Below are 24,585 nucleotides of genomic sequence, written 5' to 3'. Positions count from 1 at the left end.
ATGGAGATATGAAGCTCCGCTGTAGGTATATTTATTTCAGACTAGTGGTGACGAGGCAAATAACGTCAGCACCATCTCGTCAGGACGCCATTTCACAAGGCCACACAGACCCAGGATCAGTGTTCATCCCCTCATTCTATTGTATTTCTCGCCATCTAGTGGAGCGAACCGCAAAGCTTGACCTAAACTGCTTTCTTTTGTTTCCTGTTGAGGACGCAGCGACCCTGAGCATGAGCGAGGCCGGTGGTGTGTGTGTGTGTGTGTGTGTTTTTTAAGCGCACCTTTTTTTCTAAATGTGTTCAAGCTAAACAATTATGCTATTATTAGACGTGCAAAATCCCGATATAATTATTGTCAAAGGCATATGAGGTTTTGCATATAATGCATGCCAATTTAAATTCCGGAGCACGTGCACGCTGACTTTTGTGAAAATGATGCAATTTCTGCAGATGTCTCACATTTATCTTCAGTCACAACCTAATGAGGAATCTTATTTACATACTTACCTCAAATTAGAAACAAACAGCCTAGATCTTCTTTTCTGGCTAATTATGAGAGAGGTTCACAGCTGTTCAAGTCTGTCTTCTAACAATACTTCCATCCCCATGTGTACATATCTTGCTTGCTGTAATCATTCCTCCAGTTCACGCTGAAAGATCCCTTACTAAGCACATACGGGCTCCTGGTTATTGTTTTAAGACAGATTTGAAAAACTGAACCAGTCCTTTAAAAAAAAAAAACAGGGATGTCAATTTGAAGTTAGAGCAGGTACAGGCTACTTCCTGCTGAGATGGTTTCATTTAACCACGCATGTTTTTTGTGTTACATTTTTAGAGTCATGTATTTTTTTAAATCTTGGACAGTATGTGTGCCACAAACTCCATTCATAAGGAATTCCCTCACCTGAACACCCGTCATTATCCAAATACAAATTGAATATGAAGTAGTACAGAGTAAAATGGGTAATGGAGAAATTTGTGAAGCAAGCCTGATTGCAAAAGAAAGTACTTTTTGGCAATATGCTTGGATGTCTCGTATTGCACGAAAACCGTGGGGTGATTTTCTTTCTTTCTTCCTTTAAAAAAATAAACTCAGAATGCATTCAGAAATGGGATTTAATTGGCATGATGTATCCTTTACATGGTATTCTGTATTTCAAAACTGACAAAAAAAAGGAACACATTCAAATTGGTTCAGTTGCTCCATCAACATGTAAACGGAAACAGATTATTGCTGAATTCATGTTCCTTGATTCCAGCAAAATGGAAAATCTCATGCTCAGCCCCAGCGGCGCGGGTCCGTCTCCTTGAGCTGAAATGAGAACATATTGGCGTAATTCATTCCTATTTATGCTCTATTGTACTGAACCCATGGGTGGGCAATTTCAAAAAAATAATGTCATGATGCTGGAATCATACAGAAGCTGGCTCGAACACAGAAATGACCTATTTCAAAGTCTCTGAGATTAGATGACCCAATGAAATATTGATTTTACAAAAAGGAGCAACGTGACACGAGAATGACCGGCGTCCTGATCCCGAGGATAAACTGCTCCAAACTGTAACAAAACCCCTATTATTTCACATAAAAACCATAAAGTGCGAGACAATGTTCCTATGTCTCCAGGTTTTATTGAGTCATCCATTAATCACTGATCGAGACCTTGAAAATAAGGGAGAGCGCATTTTTCCTTTGCGGACAGATGCATTATAGGTCGGCCAACAGCCTCTCAACCTCTACCGCTTTTCTTCGTCTGACAAACAAGAATTTCATATTGCAACTTTAAAAGTAATACAGTAAAAAAAAATAAAAAATATTCTGTGTACATAAAGCTTATGAGCATTGGAATACTGGTGTGGGATCATAGATCAGGTGACAAGACCGATAAAAGTGAAGAGACAAGATGGTCGCGGATCAGATATCCAACAATATTATACACACGCGGGCCCCCGGCCTGAAAACGGTGACCGTTGTTAAAGCCAAACTCTTTGACAGTGCAAAGACTTTGACCAATAAAAATCTAAAAATCCAGACTCAACAAATACGCTTCTACCTGGACTCGTGTTTAAAAAAAAAAAAAATTGAGATTGCATTGTCGTGTTCAATTGTAGATTTGAGACGGGATCAGATCGTGTCTGAATGTGTTGGTAAACCTGTGCAAGAGGCAGATGTTTTTGGTGGCTCAGTCAAGAGAAAAAACGCAGAAAAAAGCCCTCCTGAATAAAGCCTTCCTAAAGTAAAGTAGAAAGGAAAAGTAGAACCCTGAAGTGTGACGTCGTGTATAAGCACGGTACAAAGAAAATGGTGGCGGGTACACCTGTAGTTTAACCTTTTTCCTCTACAAACGACGGATATTGCTTGGTCAAAAGCGTATAATAACACGAGTAAAAAAAGTAAAATGTATAATACAATGCACATTATGAGCAAATATCATTAAAACACACTGTTGCAAACAAACAAACAAACAAACGTAAGAGATAAACAACGTGATGAGCCAGCTCTTGGTATTCCGTTTCCAATCCAAAGAGCTGGGACATGTAAAAACACAGAAATTAATCATTTAAGAGCCAAGTGCCTCTATAAAAAAAAAAAAAAGAATTAAAACAGACAAACTAATATAAAACAGATCGTTGTTGCGCACACTGGAACCAGAATATATCTGCCAGCTGCAACTCTTACAATAAACTCAGAGGTTATGTGACATGAATGACACTTTGTCAAGCATGATTCTTCTTTAAATGCAACTTTCCTTCTTCAATATAAACAACATGTACATTTGGAGAGAGCGCAGGCATTTCCCACGCTCTCAAATTCACAGTTAGCAATTAGATGTCAACATTGTCGGCACAGTGAGAATTGCACATATGAAGGGGGGGGGGGGGGGGGGGGGGGGGGGGGGGGGGAACAAAGTCGGGACTACGTAGTAATGACACAGAGGGGACTCTAGGGGGTGATATAGCCTAGGAAAAGCAGAGGAAAGAAAATATTGCACATGATTCTAAGGATGGACCCTTCCCTTCCCTTCCTGCATGTCTTTCCAAGTCCCAGCAGGTGCAGTAAAGACGGATCTCCCTCTGATGTAGTGAGCTCAGAACAATCAAGTCTGCAGCCTTCGCACAGAGTTCACTGTGGGGGGGGGGGGGGGGGTCGGAGCTAATTCCAGGGGGGGGGGGCGGCGTGTGAATCGGCCGGAGTCATTTGTGTGCTACTATACGGTGGATGGAGTGGTGGGCGTCTGCGTCTTGTAAGCGCGGTGCCGACTCAAGTCGCGTGGGTCTTGAAAAAGGCATTTCAGAAGACATGGCCTTATTGTAGAAACGGGCACCATTTCACTGTCCAGCACTTAAGGTTCTCAGTGGAGGAGAGCGCCGGTCCGGCACCGCTCGAGACAGTGGTGGTCTACTATGGTCTGTGAAACCTAAGAGACGAGCAGAAAAAAAAAAAGAAAAAAAAAGTGTTGTTTCAAAACATTTCATCAGCTCATCCAGAGCTTCCCTGTGCGAACAGCCCGGCTTGTATATGAACCGAAAACCAAGAAGGGGGGGGGGGCATGCACGGGTGCCTGCAAAAAATGAACGGATTCTGCGGCGTTACCTGGTTAAATGGCGACTTGACTCGTGCACTTCCATCTCGTGGCTCTTGAAATCGTTGAGTTCTTTCCGAATAGCTGCCTGCAGAGGACAAAACGAGGAGGGACATCTTTAGTACACAAACTGCAGCCTTTAAGCCTCTACCTCCTTTTTAAGCAGGCTTCATGCACCATTTACGCTCATCTCGAAGGCCACGGATTGAAAATATTCGGCTAAGTTCTCTTCTCACAACACAAGAGCCCTCCCCCCCCTCAAGACATCAGAGAGCATAAACGGTACTATACGATCTGTTGCTCTTCTACCTGGGTAGTCAGCTTGTGCTTTTTAAACTATTTACATAAGACTAAAAAACACACATTGAAATAGCAGTTTTACTTTCGGCCGACAGGTTTATTTTTAGAACGAAGAGCGGAACAGTGTATTCAGGTGTTACAGGCCGTCAGTCTCTTTTCCAGGTTGGTTTTTTTGAGCCGTTTCCATTCATGTAGTTGCACACGTTCACATTTGGAACAACACCCAGTGAATCATGGCGTCTAAGTAGCACCGCTGGAGCAGTGCCGGGATGAGTGCCTTGCCCAAGGGGCAGGATGATTGTGCAGAGATTCTCAAAGTGAGGATGAGTCAAAGTTCCAGGGAGTAAAATGGCGTGCTGTGCCGGGTTTTTTTTTTTTTTTTTAAATACACTTACATCCCCTCTAAATGTTTGACAGCAACCCAGGCAGGTGATGTCACCGCTTTTGATATGCGACATGACTCAGAAACGGCCTCAATTCTCAGAGAGGATGCTTCTGCGACAGGAGAACAAATATTCAAATCTGTGCTAGATGGAGAAAAAATATATATATATACACATCAGCAGAGCCTCGCTGCGGCTGAGGGGTCCTGAGGCAGTGCTTGTACGATCCCTCTCTTATGTAAGGGGAGATACTGCATAATCAAAAAAAAAAAAGAAAAAAACGCTGAATCCCCGCGATGTTCACATGAGCGCTCCTCAGGTGTGACCTGCCGTGTTCAGAACTGCGCATCATCAAAAGCAAGAGGAGGCCGCATCGCTGCTCTAAAAAAAAGAAATAAAATCAAGACCTCATTAAAAGTCAGACGCATGGACCGCTGCAGGGTGTTCACCAGCAACAGGGGAACCAAACAGCTGAGAGGACGGAGCACAACACGTCCCCACTATCATCACTCTCCTGCCTAAAGGGCTCGCCTCGTATGGGGCGCAGAGAGCTCTTGAGATCATTAGAAGACGATTTCATTTTAACGAAAGCGTAAGCGATACTGGCCTTGTCAGCTGCTGTGAGCCGGGTCCAGGGCTTATCTGCCCGCCTGTCGTAGTCCTGGGCGTCTGACACCTCCACGTAGTCACTGAATCGGATGAGAATCTTGGCCATTCTCAGCTCCTCTACAGTGGGCCTCTGGCTCAGCTGGGAAGGGAGCAGGATAGAATAGAGATGGAGAAGAGAAAACCAGGTCGAGCAGAGTTCCTTTACCACATTCAGTATTTCTTATTTGGTTCAAGACCACACGGGATATTTATTCAAATCAATGGGCTTAAATAATCTATTGGTAATTTCAGAGAAATGCATTATAAAAGCAACAACTTTAGATGGAAATCACCAACATCTGGCGCCAAATCAGACGAATAACAAGAAACTGCGGTACATAGATGAAACTCATTTGCAATCAGAAATCTTTTATAGCGGTAGAATGTTGTAGGTATCATGATCACAAATCTTTCTAAAATAAAATAAAATGTCATTCGTTTAAAACATATCTTGTTCAATACTGAATGTCACTACGCTGCACACAACAAGGCGAGTGATGCGCTAAATAAAACCCTCCAACAGCTGCCAGATTTTTTTTTGTTTGGAGCAGGATGTCCGCAGGTGAGCAGGAAGTGCTAGAATGTAATTGAAAGTGACGGGAAACATGCTCGACCGCCTCGCTATGGGGGTCCAAGGATTTGGCAGCAAACATGCTGAAGGGGTGGGGGGGGGTGGGGGGGGGGGGGGGGGGGGGGGGGGGGGGGGGCAAGGGGTCCCCTGGGGGAGACCTGAGAACTACAACGCCAGGCCTTTTACCGGACCAGATCCCCGAGTCACCTTCACAGTGTTTGCTTATCCTGCCAACTTCTAACCCCCCCCCCGTATGCCTAAAGACCACGTGTGGGTTTTGCACTTTCGGAGCTATTCTGGACTCACCTTTCGTGTTAGCCTTCGTTTTATCTCCCTCTTCTCCTCCATTTCCTCTTGCTCGTTGCGAGCTGCAGAGAAACGAAGAGGACGAGCGTTATGCGGCGAGCGTGCACAAAATGTTTAGAGGACACTTGAAAGGGGAACAAACACAGTTCTCTGCGTTATGTGGCTCATTAGATTCACACTAAACTGGATAACTTTCTTGCACTTTCCATCCTTTTTGCCGTTTGATGCTATTAGGGATGGGTATCAGGGGAGAACGATTGCTCCGTGCCTTTCAAGTTGTCCCAGGGCTTTTTTTGGGTCCACGTTCCTGATCAAGTGATTAACCCATTTAGGCATAAACATTTCTTTATTTTACTACGAATGAATTCTGATCACGTAAAGCTCTCTCGTACATCTCCCCGAAACTCATCCATGTGTTGTACTATACATATATTCACAGAAGAAACCCTCCAGCTCAGAGCAGCAAGTTAAAAGGAGAGACGAGAGTAAACAAGAAGCATTCTGGGACACGAGCTCCTGTTTGTGAAAGCTTTGGCAGGCGAACTGCATCTTGTGCTCGTGCTGAACACATACTGTATCCGTAATGCTGCTCGCAGTTCTGGATTCCACCCTGGAAAAATGAAGCTTAACCTTGGGTACTGTGTGCGAGTGAGTGATGGGGCGGACGTGACTTGGTCACGCGTAGATTCTTTAGGCTTTGTATTTTCTGGCGAGGAGAGCATGAGTTGCTGGTAAATCGGTCTTTGATGTGAGAGACGCAGAGTCCCGGGCGACAGAGCTGCTCCTCTCTGATACTGCATGTGCGTGTTTGAGCAAAAGCAACCCGTCTCCCTGGACGTGACCCCTCAGGGAGCCCTGCTGCCCCCGTGTGCCTCAGATGAAAAGACGACGTATGCCACTAGCTTTCACATAACTAGGCCTCTACAATGAAGGGTCACGTAGTTAGAGAGGGTCATTTTGGAGGTTTTTGTCTTTTATTTTGTGGTTATTTGTGAGCTCGCCATAGCAGCTTCGAGATAATGTAAAGTATAATGAAGACACTCACGTTTGAGGATGTTCCTCTGCTCCAGCTCCTCCGCCGTCGGCCTCTGACTCAAGCGCCTGGTAAGAAACATACAGCCAATGTCAGCACATGATCCCTGGCAACAGGTCAGCGAGGTAAACCCATCAAGTGCCTGATGCAAGTCAACCTACTTTACATGTGATATCATGTAAACATTGAATGTCGTTCAAGAGGAAATCTGACATTTCACTGGTTCTTCTTCTGTGGTATAAATAGGTCAAAAGCTGCTTGTTTTTTCCTCCCAGTGAAGTTACCTTATTCACATTTTGCCTCACAGCATGAGTGCTTTGACAGCTGACAACCCTGGGCTTTAAAGTCAAATGCAATACGTTAGTCATGAACTAAAATGTGTCCTTACTTCCTGCACAACTTATTTATGAGCAACAGAGTCCAATTTAGTTTTCTCATCACTGATAGAATTGCATCTTTTTTTTTTCTTTTTTTAAGCTCTTGCTTCATGACGGCACTTTCCAAAAATGCAGTCAGCCACGAACCCCCAACTCCTCTTTTCTAATGGAAAGACATGTGCATGATAATACACTGGTGCAATGCAGGGAATGAGGCCAGTAAAAGCCAGGTCCTCCTGAAGACTCCGCTCTCAAGACGCTGATTAAAGCATTATGACGCCACGCGCACACCGAAAAGTGCCCAAGGCGGCTAAAAGTAAACCACGAAGACGCATGGAACATGACAGCCAGGCACTGTTCCCATCACGTCATCTCATTTGCGGCAAGATCTGAAACGATGCATTTTTGTACAAATTATCTCCAATTTGTGGCTGAAATGGCTCCGATGCAGTGAGGCAATCTCTGAAAGGTCACTAAGTGCTTTCAACTGGGGACTCTTATTATAGCGCCGTGTCAGGACCCTGCGGGAGTGGACCCGACAGTAAGCGCCGGATCAATGATTGCCTCCGTCTCGTTCGGATCCGGCAGCCATCTGGCCCTCTCCAAGCTACTGTAGGCAGGGCCGGGGGCCGCGCTCGGACCGGCTTGTCTCATCTCGTCTTGTGTCATTTCTTCCGTTATTGTTCGGTAAAAGCCGAAAGCGCTGAATCCCAGGCTGGAGCGCTCCGCCTCTCGGTGCGGTCTGAGCATCACACGAGCAGAAAAAACGCAGATAAACATGCTCGGACTGGTCAACAAGCATCCATACGGACGGGACGGCCCTCTGCAAACGATTTCCATCACAACCAGGTTTTATTGAGGGCAGCCTGTCTGCCTGTTCAGAGCACTAGGGAGAGTAGAGACGCGAGTACGATGAGATTATATATGGAGTTACTCAAGGGTTTATGAAGTGGAAGAACGATTTGTTTGAAGCGGCACTAATCAATATTTTTACATTAACAACGGGTAAAATGTGTGGAATGTGGGAGCTGCTACTCGTAATGACAAAGACTTATCAAACTCTGCAGTTCTATCTTCCCCTCTTATGCTAAGCTAAGCTAAGCTAAGCTATCCCTCTCCGGGCTGTAGCTTCACATTTACCCGACAGACGAGAGATCGGTATCGACCTCGTCGTCCAACTCTCAGCTAGAAAGCAAATGGGCCCATTTCCCAAAATGTCAAATGATTCCTTGAAGAGACCTAAACTACTTATTACATGAAAACATATCAAAGCAACATTTAGTCAAAGACACACAGAGCAGAGCACTCTCTCCAGGGTAAAAGCTGAAACGCTTCCTCTTGAGATAAAGAGTCTCCTGGGTTTAGTGAGCTGAGGTCAGTGCGTCCTACAACCGCGGCCTCATAATCAATTCCGATTGGCCCGAGACAAGAGACAACATCACACGGCACCGACGGCAAAAAAAAAAAAAAATGAAATTGGGAATTGCGCATCAAATGACACCGTGCAAAGGACACTGTGACGGAGCCTTTTGGGCACATGACAACTAAGCAGGCCGGCCTTCTGGGAACGCGCGCCGTGTTCCAATCACAGTGGGGAACAGCGAGGTCTGTGCCAACGGCTGGAGATGATACTCCATCCCTCCCTCGCAACCATATTTCCCACATCTCGCATCTTGCTATGCTATCCGGCTTTCAGTTTTACCCATAGAGGTGACGGCCTGTTTCCCCTTCACATCACATCCTCTTCATTCGGACAGTTAAGTCGTGTTCAGATCAAATGAGGCGTGTGATGCATTGGGGGGGAAACAAATAATACAAAAAAATCACGTTGTTTGATCTGTTAAATTACTAGAAGTCACATTTATGATCTCAACATATGTACAGAAATTCCTGTGATTTGTACGCACTGCACCACTGTAGGGGGGGGAGAAAGAGAGAGAGAGCGAGAGAGAGAGAGCGGTATGAAGTGGATTGCGTGGTGCTGCTGTGTGGAGGAGTCGGGTAGAGATAGTTTGGCACATGCATCACCGTGGTGATTCAGTCAGCGAGGGAGGAAGTCAGGCAGGAGGAAGAAAGAGGAGAGAGAGAGAGAAGAGAGAGAGAAGAGAGAGAGAGCTGGAGAGAAGAAAAGAAGAAAGAGAGAGAGAGAGAGAGAGAGAGAGAGAGAGAGAGAGAGAGAGAGAGAGAGAGAGAGAGAGAGAGAGAGAGAGAGAGAGAGAGAGAGAGAGAGAGAGAGAGAAAGAGAGAGAGAAAGAGAGAGAGAGAAGGAGGGAGGGGCATGTGATGCATCGCTGAAATTAGGTCAGCTCCATTTTCAGAGCCTCATTTTAACGAGATAAAGCGTTTATCCTTATCGGATGTCGAGATGGAGAAAATGAAAGGATATAAAAGTGTTTCAATAGAAGAAGAAATCAAAATAAAAGGCTCACATTTGCAACGGCTTTGGACTGAGTCACAGTTCTATCAGCCGGGATAACGTCGGCCCAAAGTAAAAGACTAAATCATTATCGCTTTGGTTGAGGAGGCTCAAGTGCCGTTTTTCCAGCAATAATCAACCAGATTTACTTCAATATATTTGGCCCATAAACTGTGCATGTGTGTGTAAATGTATTCATGTTTTAAAAAATGAGTGTGTGCGCGTGCACTCGCCTCGTGAGTTTGGTGCCGATCTGCTGCCTGGACTCCAGTCGCTCCTCATCTGTCTGTATGGGCAGGATGTTTTTCTCCTCCAGCTCCCTTATGGATGGACGGTTACTCAGCTTGATGGCCAGAGAGTCTTTCCTCAGCACCTTCTGAGCCAGGGTACCTGAACCAAACACAGCGGTCCCGCATGAGAGGAGCTGCAGGCCCCAAGCACAGATCTGGGGCCACGTTTAACAAAAACGCTCTTCTGTCACTCAACCGTAACTCTCAATTGCTTTTTGTCTGATGCAGAATTTTAAGTAGTTGCATGGAATGTTTGCCTCAACATAGATTTGGAAAGTGTCCTGTACCTTTAAGGGCTAACTCATACTTCCACCTTAAAAGTCACACATGTGGCACATAGAGGGTTTTTTTTTTTTTTAAAGGTTGTGATCGGCCATGTGCAATGGAACCGTTCAAACATGCTCCCGTGTGGAAACAAGCGGACGGTTGCACAGGTCAGCAGTTTCGCCGAGAGGAGGCGAGTGTTTTGCACCAAAGTTTGGCCCTGCTGTGAAGATCAACCTTCATCTGAGCTCCAGGAGCAGTCAGGTGTCGATCCGCATGAGTCGCACAGTGTAAACATGAGACATCCATACCAACAAAACAGACAAAGACAGGTTTCTTGCCTCTGTTTCTGTTTTTATGGGGGGGGGGGGGTTGTTTTTTTGTCACTTTTCCACAACCCGGCCTTTTACCTTTTACGTCTTCCTTTGTGCATTTTAAAACAAAGACTCCTCAAGGTCCCCGCGCCTGATCGCCACTCACTTGTAAATATGTCGTCTTCGTCGTCGTCCTCGTCGTCGTCCACGTCGTCGTCCTCGTCCTTGTACATGCTGGGCAGATCCTCGTAGTCGCACTCGTTGGGCATGTTCTCCTTGTCGTCCTCGTAGTCGACGATCACGGACGGCACTTCTCTCCGGTCCAGGGGGAGACACTGACCGATGCTGTGCAGCGCCGAGCTGGCGCAGCGAAAGGGACGCAAATAAACACAGATCTTTTTAAAAACAGTCAGGAAAACAGTGTTTTATGACATGTAGTATTAACTGAAACCATAACCCCCATAAACCTTCTCAATCCAGAAAAGAAAGCGATTTAAAACAATAAAGGGGGCTTCTGGTACAATGATAGCTTAGTGGGTTTTTTAATCCCAGTACAGAGGGAGAGCAGATACAGAACTCCAGCTGAATGGGACTGGAGTACAAAGAGCCTGAAAGCAGACCACGTCTGATTCTGTGCAGTCCTACGCAATGCCATGCAATCCTCCGCACTGCACAAGAGGAAAAGAGCAACTGAACTTTGTATCATTCAAAAACAAAGAGGTGACAGAAATAAACTGCTCAGGAGCAATCGTTGCGAGTGCCAACCGCCAGCTCGCCTATTTGATTTATCGATGAACCGCAGTCTAGTCGGAGCGGTTACGCAACCCTTTTTGGAGCTTTCGGTCCCAATTGTGAGCAACGGCCGTTACTTCCTTATCCCCCTGCCCAAATGGCTTTGGTGATGAAGAGATCCTAATGTCCGTTACATAACGTCCAATCCGCTACCATGTCCCTTTATTTATTTATTTATTTATTTATCTCACTCCAAACGGAGAAGAAACGCTGCTCTTGTAAACTGCTGGAGGGACGCCTCCTCCATGAGCCGTCGCCCACACATACACTTCAAAACTGGGCCACGCTGCCCTGGGAGGCGGCGGGCCGATTTAGACCCGGACGCCGGGCGCTACGTGGCAGGACGCGACCTCAATAACACCGGGACGGATTTGAGAGTAGCAGACGAAAACACAACCTGGTAAACAGGACGGTCTAAGCTAATTAGAAGGCTTTCCTCCCCCCCCAGTATTTAGAGTGCTGTGATTAGTACAGCTTTTACCAACAAGAGATGAGAGAGACTCTACACACAATCATTCTTTATAAAAAAGGAGACATGGCAACCCTTTGAGGCCAATCGGTGTAAAGCGATAACATCCAATCGGGGAAATATTATAAATTCCACACAAAGTTTTGTTCTGTGTGATGCAAATATAGGCCGATCCATAATCCCCCCCCCCGCCTGCCTTCACTGGGAGGACATTTAGATTGAATGACCCCGAGCGCTGATGGCCACTAACCTCTCAAACCTCTGCATGGAGAGCGCCAGGGCTTTATTGAGCTCCTCGATGATGCGGCTGGGCGCGTGCAAGCTGCCGTACTGGAGCTGGAGCGGGTGGCCGTGGCTCTGGTGGAGGCCGGAGAGCGCGGCGAGCTGGGAGGGCAGCAGGGTGCCGTGGTGGAGGGACATGCCCTGGGGAGGGCCGCACTTCTGGGAGAGAGCGCAGAGGGGGTTGGGGGACGGAGACGGGGAGCCGGAGGAGTCCATTCCCCCTGTGGGCACACAAATCATGACTTTCTTGGGGAGGAAGGGGCGGGGAGTGCTTTCCCCCCGGGCATACAGGGAAACTTCATTGGCTGGCAAGACTCTAGATAGAAAACTAAAAAGGGCATCAACTGACCTATGCTGTGGTTCGGGATCCTAGAGAAAGGCTTCGGAGGGAGAGCGGGAGGCTGTTTGTGGTACTTGGCGGGGTTATCCTGAAGGTCTCCGGAGTAGGTGACAGATTTCTTGGTGGGCTGGACCATAGAGGACTTAATAGAGGGCTCCTTAGTGCACACTCTGCCGTCCATCGAGGATCCGAACTCAACGGTGGCTAAACATGAAAAGAAAAGAAAAGACAGAAGCGTCAAGTCTGACAAGCATCCAAAATCGTGATTTGACTGCAAGAAAAGACACTTCACAGGGAAAGACTGTTCCAACCAAGTTGAAAATGAAGTGCTCGGTTTTTGAGACAATGGGAAGTGGATTCAGAACAGCTCAGGCTGTTTAACGACCCGAGAGCCCTTTATCAGCACAAAGCAGACCAGGGAGCGCTGTCAGCCAAGCAGTTTGACAGAACTTTAGCTTTTTTTAATTCTTTCACAGCGCGGAGCCGTTTGATGTTTTTTATTTTTTTTTTTTAAGGCTGACATATTCTGACAAACAATGCATTCATGTTGGGAGCTCTCCCCCCATTCCCAAATTTCATCGCGACAGCCTTTTGAAGAGAAAACCACAAGAATGCTTATAACCCCCCCCCCCCCCCCCCACACACACACACACACACACACACACACACACACACACGTTTTTGAAAGAAAGGTAAGTCTTTTTGCTCATATTCATGTCAGTCGTTGCTGTACCCAGCTGTCATACAAAAAGACCTTCAAAGGCCCCCCTCCTTCTGAAGCGTCCTCATGAGGGAAGATCTGATTTAAATTCAGCCACTGAGATGGCGGACTCTGTACCATTTAACTCTCAACTAGACGAGTGATGGGGGTTTGGCTGCCGTTTGTGCCACATTAAAATCCAGGAAGTCTAAAAAAAAACGGCAAACAGTTAAAGCCGATTTACAATCCAGCAGCCAATCAGATGAAAGGTTGTAGCACATTTTTGCTAACATGGGATTTCTTTTGCATTTCTATTATAGTTACGTTTCTGCCCCGGCGGATCTATTTCTATCTGGATCAGAGTCGATTTGAACTACAAAGAGAGTTGTGTGGTATATCTATACATCAGGGGAATGAATGTTAGTGCTGATGAAACAATGCAGCTTCAATAGATCTAGCGGCGCAGCGCTTTGCATGCATACAAATAACCACTGCTGATCTATCAAGCTGTGCACACAAGCTTTTTGGGGGTTTTTTTATGATGGAAACTAGGTTGTCACTGGGCAGGGACACCTGGCCTAATTAATATGCACTGCATTCTAAGGAGTGGCACAGCTCTTGTGCAAAAGAGGGGGGGGGGGGGGGGGCACTTTAAGCTATGAATAAATAAAATATTCCATTTACAACTGTACTTGATTTGGGCATGTTTGAAGGCATATGTTTCAGCTTTCTTCTTGTTTTTGAACATTGTCCAAAAAAGCTCAATTTGTAAAACAGTAAAATAAGGAAACCCCTCATTCGCTCGGTTCACATCTTCGCAGACTTTTCTGAGCTTCTCTAACTTTATGTGCGATGTCCCGAAGGCATGCGGCGCTCTGCTGTCGAGACTCAAATACACTCTCCAGCTTTGAATATGGGGTGAGCAGGGCACATCAAATCAAGATCAAAGAGTGTATAAAAAAAAACCACAAAATTTCTATAATGAAAGATTATATCACCAGATGCCCATGCCAAATCTTGAAGAGCGCACTTCAGACACTCCTGATTAACGAGGAGACGAACGGAACTTCCAATTCAGCGCAGCGCTCCAACCGTTAAAAAACCCCGAGACGGTTTCCAGCTCTGGTGAAATCAGACTGGAACCGGAGAACATGCAGCTCACCTTTTTCAAAGATCTCTTTCAGCACTCCTCTCTTGATCAACTCATCTCTGCTCTGTCGCATTGACATCTTCCTTTCCAGAGCTGAGGGGGCAAAAAGGAGAATAATGTTAAAGTCATTTTCACATCGGCAAAACCTTTGAATAACACAAAACAAAAAAACAAAAAGAGATCTCCAGATCCCGAAGCAAAATAGTTTGCCATCAAGAGCCATGGCTTTAAATAGATTTGTACTCATGATACTAATATCTGGAAGTCTGCGAGGGATTTTTAAGATGGCCGTGCACGGCCATTAAAATCGCCGCCTCTTTTAGAGAGTGTTTTTGCTGAAAGCATGAGATAGGGCAGGCATTATTCTATATTATTATTATTATTATTGTCAACAGGTCCCATGAACAGACCAAAACTAACCATCCATTAGCCTTCCCCTATTCTGTCTGTGGCACTCAGCCCCAAACCCCATTTGTTCTATCTGAAGACGCAACCCTTTTAAAAAACAGGTCAGAAATACACGGTCGTATTTTTTTTAAAAATGGCCTGAAACCCTTTTAAAAAAAAGCTGGGCACTGTAGTTTTAAAGCAAAAGATTACTCAAACAGGAGCAAGCGGCGGATTTACCGGGGGACTATTTTCAGCCGCGGATTAGTACACATTTAGTGGGATGCTGAGTATTTATAGCAGCAGGGGCGGCGTACGCCGACCCGACACAAAATAAACTACGGAGCCCGTAATCATTGTGATGAAGGGACACGTCACCCAGTGCAACAATGGGGCGCGTTGAGTTTTTAAAAAATCGCTTTTGGACAACAATGGAGGTAGATGCATCAGGCTTTGCCTGCACAGGTGATACTTGTAGCATTAATTCATTGTTGGGTTTTGTCTTTTAATGGGATCAGACAATAAGAAAAATGGAGGCTATCAACAAACTTATCCTTTGAGGAAATGCTTTTCTTTTTTTTACTGATTTACTTGAACACCAGTATATTATTGGTCTTGCTGCACATGCGCGTCTAAATGGTATATCTTTCGATCGTTTTATCATATAAAAGAATTCCAAGCAACTTCAGTTGAGAGCACAGCAGTGTCGGTAACATCCGGGATAATCTGTGGAACTTCTCTTCTGATCACCTAAAGCTGAACATAAACGAGCCCTCGATTAACAAAAGAGATAAAAGGGTGGAGAAGCTGTTCCAACAGCACCTCCCATTGTAATGCATTATGCACAAGATAACACGTCCCCATAGCTGCTGCTGCTTCTATTCTTAGGCTTCAAAAGTCGAGGCACTTAACATCTTGTAGCAGTAGGCGGAACAAAAGCAGCTAAAAAAAATAAATAAATAAAATCATGTTGGTAATTTCCAAATTCTACCCCTGCATAGGAACAAATTAAGAATGTGAAATGAGGATCGGCAACAGCACTTGAGCACGCTGCGCAGGAATCTCCCTGCGGGCCTCTGTAGCTGCTGCTTAAGAGGGAGATCACAGGTCGGGCCATGTGTGCTTTACTGATGACCCAGGAGTCTCGTCCCGGCTCTTGTGTGTGTGTGTGTGTGTGTGTGTGTGTGTGTGTGTGTGTGTGTGTGTGTGTGTGTGTGTGTGTGTGTGTGTGTGTGTGTGTGTGTGTGTGTGTGTGTGTGTGTGTGTGCGGCGTGTTCAATGCCAACACATCCTCACTGCGGATTCATGAAAATACTGACGGCTTGACCTCTCTTCTCCGTGCCCTTAGTCACAGCACAGTGGATTGAAAAGCAACTGCTGAGAGTCCAAAAAATTAAAAATTAAAAAAAACACAAATGAGAGTCATGCAAATGTCAGACGGGCAAATTTGGATCCTCTGTGCTTCAGTGTTCAAAACTACGCCAGCAAAGAGCGAGTTATCATCAAACACGACGCTCCATTAGGAGTTCCTCCAGGGTACCAGATCTTCAATATCACTCAATACTTCAAAAGTGTTCCAAGAGAAGCCCGCTTGAGATCAGCTCCAAGCCAGGAAGCAGTTAAAGCAGCGATACATTTTTTTGGGGGCGGTGACCAAAATATTCCCAAATACGTCACAAAGATAAATTCTCCACTGGAGCCCTAAAGGAAGGGCTACATTGAAGAATGTGAATTGCACCATTTGTACATGTTACTTGGGATGCTGATGCCGACAGATCAACATTTCTTTTTATTATTTGTTTACAGACGCAACTAATTTCACATAAGGTCAAGTCAAAGGGGATAAATACACGCCTCTAACAGTTGACCCGGAATCAACATAGAGGAACGCTTCCAGCAGAGTCCCACAAAGCACCGCAGGCATAAAGAATTCACCTCTTTGCACCTGTGCATTCTCAAACTTCATTAAAATTGACAACGGCTCAGAGACCGGAGTGCTTTCTATTAATAGTGTCTGCCAGTTGAGCCGTACCTGGATAATGTAGTAGTCAAAGTGTAATCAAAAGTAGGGATCTCTGCACCTTGGCAGTCGATCTTCCTCAAAACTCAACACAACCCTCTTCAAGTGAGAGGCGGCGACTGTGCTTTGACTATTAATGTCAACATAGGAGAATCTACGTCCCCCTTATTGAGGGATGAACACCATTAAAACACAGACAATACTATGTTAGCCTCTATAGCGTCTCATTTCTTGAAATAAAAATCCTTCAATAAACACTTGATTTCACCACCGAAGATATTTCTAAAGAAAAAAAAAGAAAAAAACTGTCTTTTGCATGACAGACACAATGTTCTTAAAAAACGACTGATGAAAACATCCGCACCAACACTTCGCCAGAGTGGGGGGGAACCCAGAGGCTAGAAGGTCGACGCACGGCTGGCGTTTTCCGTAACGTGTTCGGGGATTACGCTGCCGTCTCAGCCAAAATGAAAAGTAATTACTCAAGGCTTGATGACATAACTGCTATGGCTGCACGGTTACGCAATACCATTAACTCAAAAGCCGTTGCGCCGGATACGTCTTGACAGATTGTCAGATATTGTCTGTGTATAAAACAAAAGGTATTGTTAAAAATGGGACACCGCAGCTGGCCCGAGCACTCAGGAGTTAAATCACTGGCTATCCTTGCGTGACATGTTGTTTAATATTTAATGAATGCATTAATAGTGTGCAAGAATTGGAATTTCATGTTCATTTCATCAGGAAGGTCCTGCGAGAGCCATAGGAAAAAAAAAAAAATAGAAAAAGTCTGGATTTTGTATTTAAAACAGCCTCTCTCCTTAACTTTGATCCTGAATGTGATTGACTGGGTCACCAGAATGGCAGATGATGAGCTGCGAGTTCACAATAAGGTCTAGGACTATGTGCCGAGGATCATTACCACCAATGGGCACAATGCATCTTTCATATCAGCGTCCATAAAGCAGACGCTGCCCTCTAAATCACCTTAAATATCAGCAAAGCTCTATTTCGGACGGTCCGAGCGGCGTCCCGACGACTGCGGCCGCTCGGTCTGTGCCGAGACGAAAAGATCAGAGGCTCATCAGGGACACGCAGGCGAGAGCGTATCAAACGAAAACTGGCACGTCTCAGTACAGCCAGAATTGATCTGAGAACACTACGCTTAGTTTCTTTTTTTCCAGAGAAAATATATTCCACTGCGAAGTGACCCAGATAGTCAGAACACATCCTACCAACCCCGAGGCTCAGTAGCTCAAAGTGGAGCCTTCTACCGAGGCACTTCTCTCAGCCCGAGCCTCGCAAAAAAAAAAAATCCAAAACACTGCGTTAAAAAAAAAATAACTTTCACGGAGCCTTTTATCAATGAGACGCTCGCGCGTTAAGGCTTGATGTGGCTAAACGCGTCTTTGATACAGCAAAAGAGGATACAGGGAAAAAAACCTAAAACGCTAATGAACAGCAAGAAGGGTGCGTTTAGACGACCGCTGCTCACCAGGAAGCGCTGACTAATTGGATTAGAAACAAAAGATGGGCGATAGCGGCAGACTACCGGGTTCTCTTTTGAAGAATCTCTGCTGAACGTACAGAGCGCGATAAGACGCCCGACTGTCAGGCCCTGCCCGCTTCCTTCCTGAGGTGAGGAGTACAGCCTTCATCTGCTTAATAACACAACACGTTCATAATCCTCTCGCTGTGCTCGGTGGCCAATTATCTACGACAACATCTGCACGCCCAGTGGCTGGCCTCTGCTCCCCGCCGGCACAGCAAACACCATCACCAGTGAGGCATTCGCCGGCGACTGCAGGGACGAGTAGGGTTCAACTCTAAAATCAAAAGCACATATGGGGGGGGGTTTCCCTTGTGGAGCTATGTATCGATCCGGATTGTTTTGGTGTGAGCTGCCTAGTTTCAGGAGATATCGGCCGCAGAGACGTCCTCCTTCCCTCTGATATAGTGGAACTACATGGATTGTGATTCACCGTTCCTTTAAAGCAACAGGTCGAAAGGTTGAAGGTATTTGTCATAATTATGTGGCAGCAGTTTTCCCATTTGTTAAAATGACGTCATCCCGTTCCAGGCTTTGAGGCTAGTAAATAAATAGGCTGCCATCTTAGCGTTGACAAACGAAATGAGGACAAAATGCACAGCAGCGGACAAAAAAACAACAATGACACAAATGAATAGCGGGGCTACAGGTCAACCAACGTTTCCTAGATGAAGTAAACTGAATTTTTTTCCTCTGAACACAGTTTTCATGACATCAAAACGCTCGTTACAAGAGGATTACAAGTGTGGGGGGGGGGGGAGAGTTACACGGAGCCATCTTTCTTCTTGGAATGAGCAAATAATTGAGATGCTCCTTTCTCCAAATGATCCGTTTCACTCAATATCCGTTTCTCCGTCTTGTTAGATTAACATGCCGCCTACTCAAAATCCGATCCAGGCTTCCAGCGGTTGTTGGCCCTTCATGCATAGACACGACTGGATTCAGTGCTGTTCGAACCCCTGAATGGGTCCCGATGCTTAGCCAGATAACAACAGGGTGCATTCCAGCAGGCGAACTCGATGGCGTTTGCCAGCACACATTTCCCTCTATTTTACAAAAAAACTGTAAATATGAAAATCAAATCAAATATGCAAATCAATGGAGGTGTTTTTAAAAGACTTGCTGTGCTCACTGGCTCATAAAAAGACACGGTTTCATAACGTTCCCCCTTTAATAGGTTGTCGGTGCGCATTTGGATTTCAAAGCGGCTCTGTCAGCTCATCGCTACTAGCAACCTCTTTTCACATCACGCATTTGTAGTCATTTGAGCCACCGTTTCTAGAAAATGCATTTATTTTTGCACCGCTTTAAGTGCAATGCGCCAGGTGTTGACCGCTGCCGTTCAAATTCATCCCCTGAGCCACTTCCTGTCACTTGAATATGAATTTTGCAGCGGATCGCTGTGCAGGCCGCGTTCCTCTTGTTTGGGGCTTTAAAAAAGGGGGTCGGGTTCACACTTCTTGCTGAAATTGAGGTGACAGTGTGTGTGTGTGTGTGTGTGTGTGTGCGGTGGTACTGGCGTCACTTTGGTTTAAAGAACCTGCCTGAGCTTTGGAGCTACTTGCAGGACTGCACACGGCCTGCAGCTGGGAAACGACACACAGATTCCACTTTACAGGCCGTTCCGCTGGGTCATAATCCAGCATCACGGCGCTATCAAAAAGGATTGAATGGAACAATGGCAGCAAAAGAATAATCTGGAGACAGCAGCATTATGCACACAAAACAAGTGGATAACAAAAGTGATGAGCGCCCCCCCCCCCCACTCAACTCCACTGTGCATTAACACCATTGTAACGGGAGGGGGGGAAAAAAGCCCTTTTGTCGCTCAGCTCTTCATTGTTGTCCTTCACCGCAACAGGGGAGATGCCGTTATCATGCGGCATTCATGATTGTTTCATCAAGTGATTGCTATCTTTGAAAATACAGTAAAAAAAAAGTCAAAGAGTCAAGCATCGAAAGCTAACAAATAGAATTCGTCAGCACTTGTGTGTCTCACTGAACATACCACGTAGGCCAGAGAGAGTGCAGAAGAGCCAGGGGGGGGGGTGCTAATTTTATAATATTCCCAAATCAGAACGCCCTGTGCCGCTCAGACCGGATTCAGGCCTCGGTGCGTTTGCTCATCTTTTGTACAAGCTTCCAACCGGCCAGATGCAGTCTGACAAATTGTCTCCTCCTTGTCCACGGGGCTGACGGTAGAATTCAGGACGGTGTCAGTCTGGGGACACTAAGTACAGCGTGTCCTTCACTCGCCCACTCGCCCACTCGCCCGCACCCCCCCCACCCCCCGAAAAGCACTGGCCTGCAAGATCAAAGGAACTCTAAAGAGACCTTTTCCGATTACGCTGAAACTCAATTATTTTTTAAAATCTTTTGGCCAAAAGGATTTCCACCGCATTTCTTCCCACGACCAGACGCCGCGATGACATCACGGGGTCGTGTGTGAATAAACATGTCACGTGTTGTACTAACATGCTGTAGAATTAAGAATATTAAAAAAAAAGAGACATGTACCAGCTGATGTCTGCTTGAACTTCTCGCTCTTCTTCTTCCTCCATTTCCAGGGCTTGAGGAGGCGTCCCAGAGTGGCAAACTTGCTCCGGCGACGGATGGGCGGAGTGTGGGTGCCGGAGAGCAAGGACTCGGAACGCATGGCGGCCAGCCTCTCTACTTCCTCAGCTGTAAGGGAATTAAAAAAAAAAAACAACAACAGGGTCTGTGTTAGGCGAGGATGCAGAGGAGGTGATATTCCGGTACTCGTGCAGGAGAGATAGCAGTAAACGCAGCAGACACTTTTGCTCACAGAGATCTTAAGCAGTTAGGAACCCGTGCCAAGTGGCCCCCTGATGCCCCTCGTGACTGGACGAGGTTTGGAGAGGATAAACAAACCTGCGGATCAGATAGCATTAGCTCTGAGCCTAAACAGTTTGAGGCTGCATCGCACCGAGCCGCTGGCAGCAGCCTGCCAAAACACACACACACACACACACACACACACACACACACACAAAATAAAAACAGACTGATAAGCAGCACCTCATTAAAAGGGAAAGCTTTCTGCTCCTCTCATTAAATATTCACAAGGCCCCAGCTCCTTACGACTTTCACGTACCGTTGGGTATCAAAAGCGTTTCACTCGAACACGAGTTATTAAATGAAAACGCGAAAAAGGGCGTGTCGTGTTTGGAGAGATGCTGCGATCCAGGGAGTGCAAAACAAGCGGGAAAAAAAAAAAACGTCTCCAAAAGTTGCGCTTAGAAAAACCAAAGCGAATGTATTAGCTGCAGAGGTACGATCAGAACTCTGGGACTCACTGGGAACGGATCTAAACATGGAGCAATGCTAGCAGCAAACAAACCACAGTGGGCCTTTAGAAAATGGAGTGTCGCAGATATTTAAGGTGTATAAAAATGGAAGCAGCATGCCCCGACAGCCAAACAGCTGAATGCGACCATCTTACAGGAACAGAAGACCGGCAAAAGCATTCACTAAAACGGCATTATTATAAACGGCATTCACGAGATCATACAAAAGGCTTCGGTCCACTCGGAGAGTCTTAATAAATGCAGCTTTTTTTTGGAGTTTGCCTCACTTGCATCATCTTTTGCAACCTTAGCACAGTGTTGCACGGCACAGGCGCCAAGATTTCCCGCCTTGTGGGAGCAACGATTACCCAACTTGAAGAGCAATGAAAGCAGACACTCGAGCAGGGTGACTATAACGGAAAATAAGTATTCCAAAAAAGGGCCACGTTCTCGTGCCTGGGTCTGGAGTCCAGATTGTGACAGATCACCACCCATGACATGCTGTCAGGGAACTCGTTTGTGCCAATCATTAGGTCACATTCGTGGCGTTTGCCAACACGGACGTGTCACTCTCGCGAGTCGATGACACCGGCAGGGTAAACAATGTGACAGTAACGCAGTGGACGAATTGGACGCTCTGGTGCCTCGGAGCCAACACGTCTCGGCACCACGCCGCTCTATAAATAGCTCCATACAGACAGTGCTAATTAAATCCAGCGGAGAGTCAAATTACTTCATTAGGAGGTCCAAAAGCTCGAGGAAGACAAAAGAGGCAAATCAAAGCCGAGTGACACCCAACAAACCGAGCCGCAACCGGCTCTATGAAGGATGACGCCACACTTTTATGAACCGCAATCAAATGAATTACATCAAACACTTCTTTGTAGGCCTCCACGCGCTAACGCAATGTACATCATATTTGGTGCATTCTGGGTAGCTGAACCATCTGTGTATTCTCTAGTTTGTCTGTGTCGGTGCCGTGTGTTTACTTCCCCCCATCTTTCTTTTACTGGACCATTTCCAGGCACAAACACACGCACACACACAACCAAGAATGTCTACAACTCATGTGCAAAATCCTGACAGAGGGATGAGCAGCTCAATCTGCAAAGTAAAACGAGGAGGAAGCTCTTCCAAGTATCCATGGTGATTCAAAAATGTCTTCATGACATCAGGCCCAGTTGCATACAACCTGCATTCTCTACCACTGGAACACAAACACACCGGTGTGGCTGCTTTTAATTTAAAAACAACAACAACAACAACAAAAACAACACTTGTTTGCATACCAAGATGGCTGAGTGATGATGTAATGGCACTGACCTGGAAATGGCTTTGTGCACACAGCCTTCACACATATAAACACATAAAAGAAATGCGTTAGCTTCCATAATAAATAGATTTGTGTGTGTGATGCAAACCAACAAGTAGCAATTCAATCAGAGCCCAACCCCGACAAGAAGTTCTGATCCAGTCAGAAGCACAAACGGCAACAATGAATCAGTCGCGGTGCGTCTAAAAGGCACATGACTCACTTAAAACCGTAACTAGCAGACACATGAAGGAGCACACTGAGCGGTATGGAGCCCGATGGGGCCCAAACGGCAGATCACAGAGCCCCGGCCGGAAGCACCGCCACGGCCCGGTGCTCGAGCCTCTTTACTCACCGTCCTGCGTGTCGTTCCCGCGACTGCAATTGCTGCAAATGTGCTTGATCTCCTTCCCGATGTGACAGTGGATGGCGAAGGGCATGTTGTTGTTGTGGTGGTGGTGCTGGTGGTGTTGGTGGTGGTGGTGCTGCTGCTGCTGCTGCTGCTGCTGGTAGTTGTTGTGGTGGTTGTGGCTTTGCGGATGCTGGCCGTGTCCTTTCTTGTTGCCGAGGGACATGATTTTGACCAGGCTGAACGCCGCCTTCTTCTTCGGCTTCTCCACCGCCACGGGCGTTGCTCGGCACCCCGTGGCAAACCAAGTGCCGTGCATGATGGTGGGCGCGGGGTCCACCGTCGGGTAATTGGCCGTCTTGAACATCGGGGGTGGTGGGGAAGGGGTCGCGAGAGCGGAGCAGTGCTTCTGTGAGAACGACGGCGTTCAATTTAAAAAAAAAAAAAAAAGGCCCATCAATTGAGTCGTACCTGACCTACGGTAGTGGCTTCCATCGAGCCTGAAAAAACCAACAGCCGCTCGTCTCTGCCGTGTCGCCCCCCCACACACCTTTACCTGAGATCCCGGTAACGTGCAGCTACTCGGCGGCGCAATGTTAAAGTCGCTGCTACTGCTGCTGCTGCTGCTGCTGAGAAAGACAGAAAGAAGAAGAAAGAAGCCCGCTGCTGCCGGATCCAAGTGAGCTAATAATAAACCGGAGAGTGAGTAGTGAGAGGCAGCGACTACCTCTCCCTCCCCGAGCTGCAGACTGCAGTCGGTTGTAGCTAATCCGCGATTAGTGGAGCCGAGCAGGGAGGGCCTGTGATTGGCTGCCCGGTGCGCTCCTCTAATAGGCCGGCGTTGACGGAGGAAAAGTTGCCCGTCTGATAATAGGATCCCAGTCGCTTGTTACATTACATGATAAACCGTTTTCTGTATTTTTTTTTAAGCAAAATCGTCCACTACTTAATACATTTCATAAGCATGATATTTGCACAAAAACAGTGAGTTAGGATGTGCTTTTGATCTAACCAACATATTATTATTTAGTCAGAGGAGTTCAATGATAATTACTTGAGTCTGAGTCTAGTCATTTATTTTAAAAGGGAATATAGCCAAACATTAGATAAGAGGATGACGGTGCTGATGCTGTTAGATTCCCTTAGACAGACATTATTGTCATTATTGAGTCTTGCAGACTACAAGTACTATGAAATCACTCGCTGTTTAATTTTGTGTGTGAAAGACGAGCATGTGAAACAGTTGCATTTTAAAATCTGATTAAAAAGGCCAAAAAGTTGAAGGGAGATTTAGAAAGTCAGTTTCAAAGTGCAAGGAGCTAGAGACGTATACGTGAGTGCAAAGAAACGACAGCGTCTGTCCAATAACAGCAGACAAGAGCTCAGAGAATTCAAATCAAAGAGAAAGAAACGCAGCAAAGGGGCCGTAATCAGCGATCGAG

The 24,585-nt window shown here is 46.1% G+C and overlaps 1 protein-coding gene across 1 annotated transcript; it reads right to left on the bottom strand.

Annotated features, from left to right (window-relative positions):
• Positions 1-3,590: 3,590 nt before the first annotated feature.
• Positions 3,591-23,510, bottom strand: LOC306705861 (phosphatase and actin regulator 1-like; the record flags this gene model as incomplete). The annotated part of the gene is given in 12 exon segments (XM_079172723.1): positions 3,591-3,667; positions 4,870-5,014; positions 5,792-5,853; positions 6,837-6,892; positions 9,851-10,007; positions 10,652-10,845; positions 11,997-12,280; positions 12,282-12,311; positions 12,313-12,572; positions 14,231-14,311; positions 20,692-20,856; positions 23,150-23,510. Coding segments are annotated over 12 exon segments (1,872 nt in total).
• Positions 23,511-24,585: the final 1,075 nt, after the last annotated feature.

The sequence above is a fragment of the Pholis gunnellus genome (genome assembly GCF_910591455.1).
Source record: "Pholis gunnellus genome assembly, chromosome: 14".
In the NCBI taxonomy this organism is placed as follows: domain Eukaryota; kingdom Metazoa; phylum Chordata; class Actinopteri; order Perciformes; family Pholidae; genus Pholis; species Pholis gunnellus.
The sequence above is the reverse complement of the archived record's forward strand: the minus strand, read 5'-3'. Positions and strand labels throughout refer to the sequence as shown.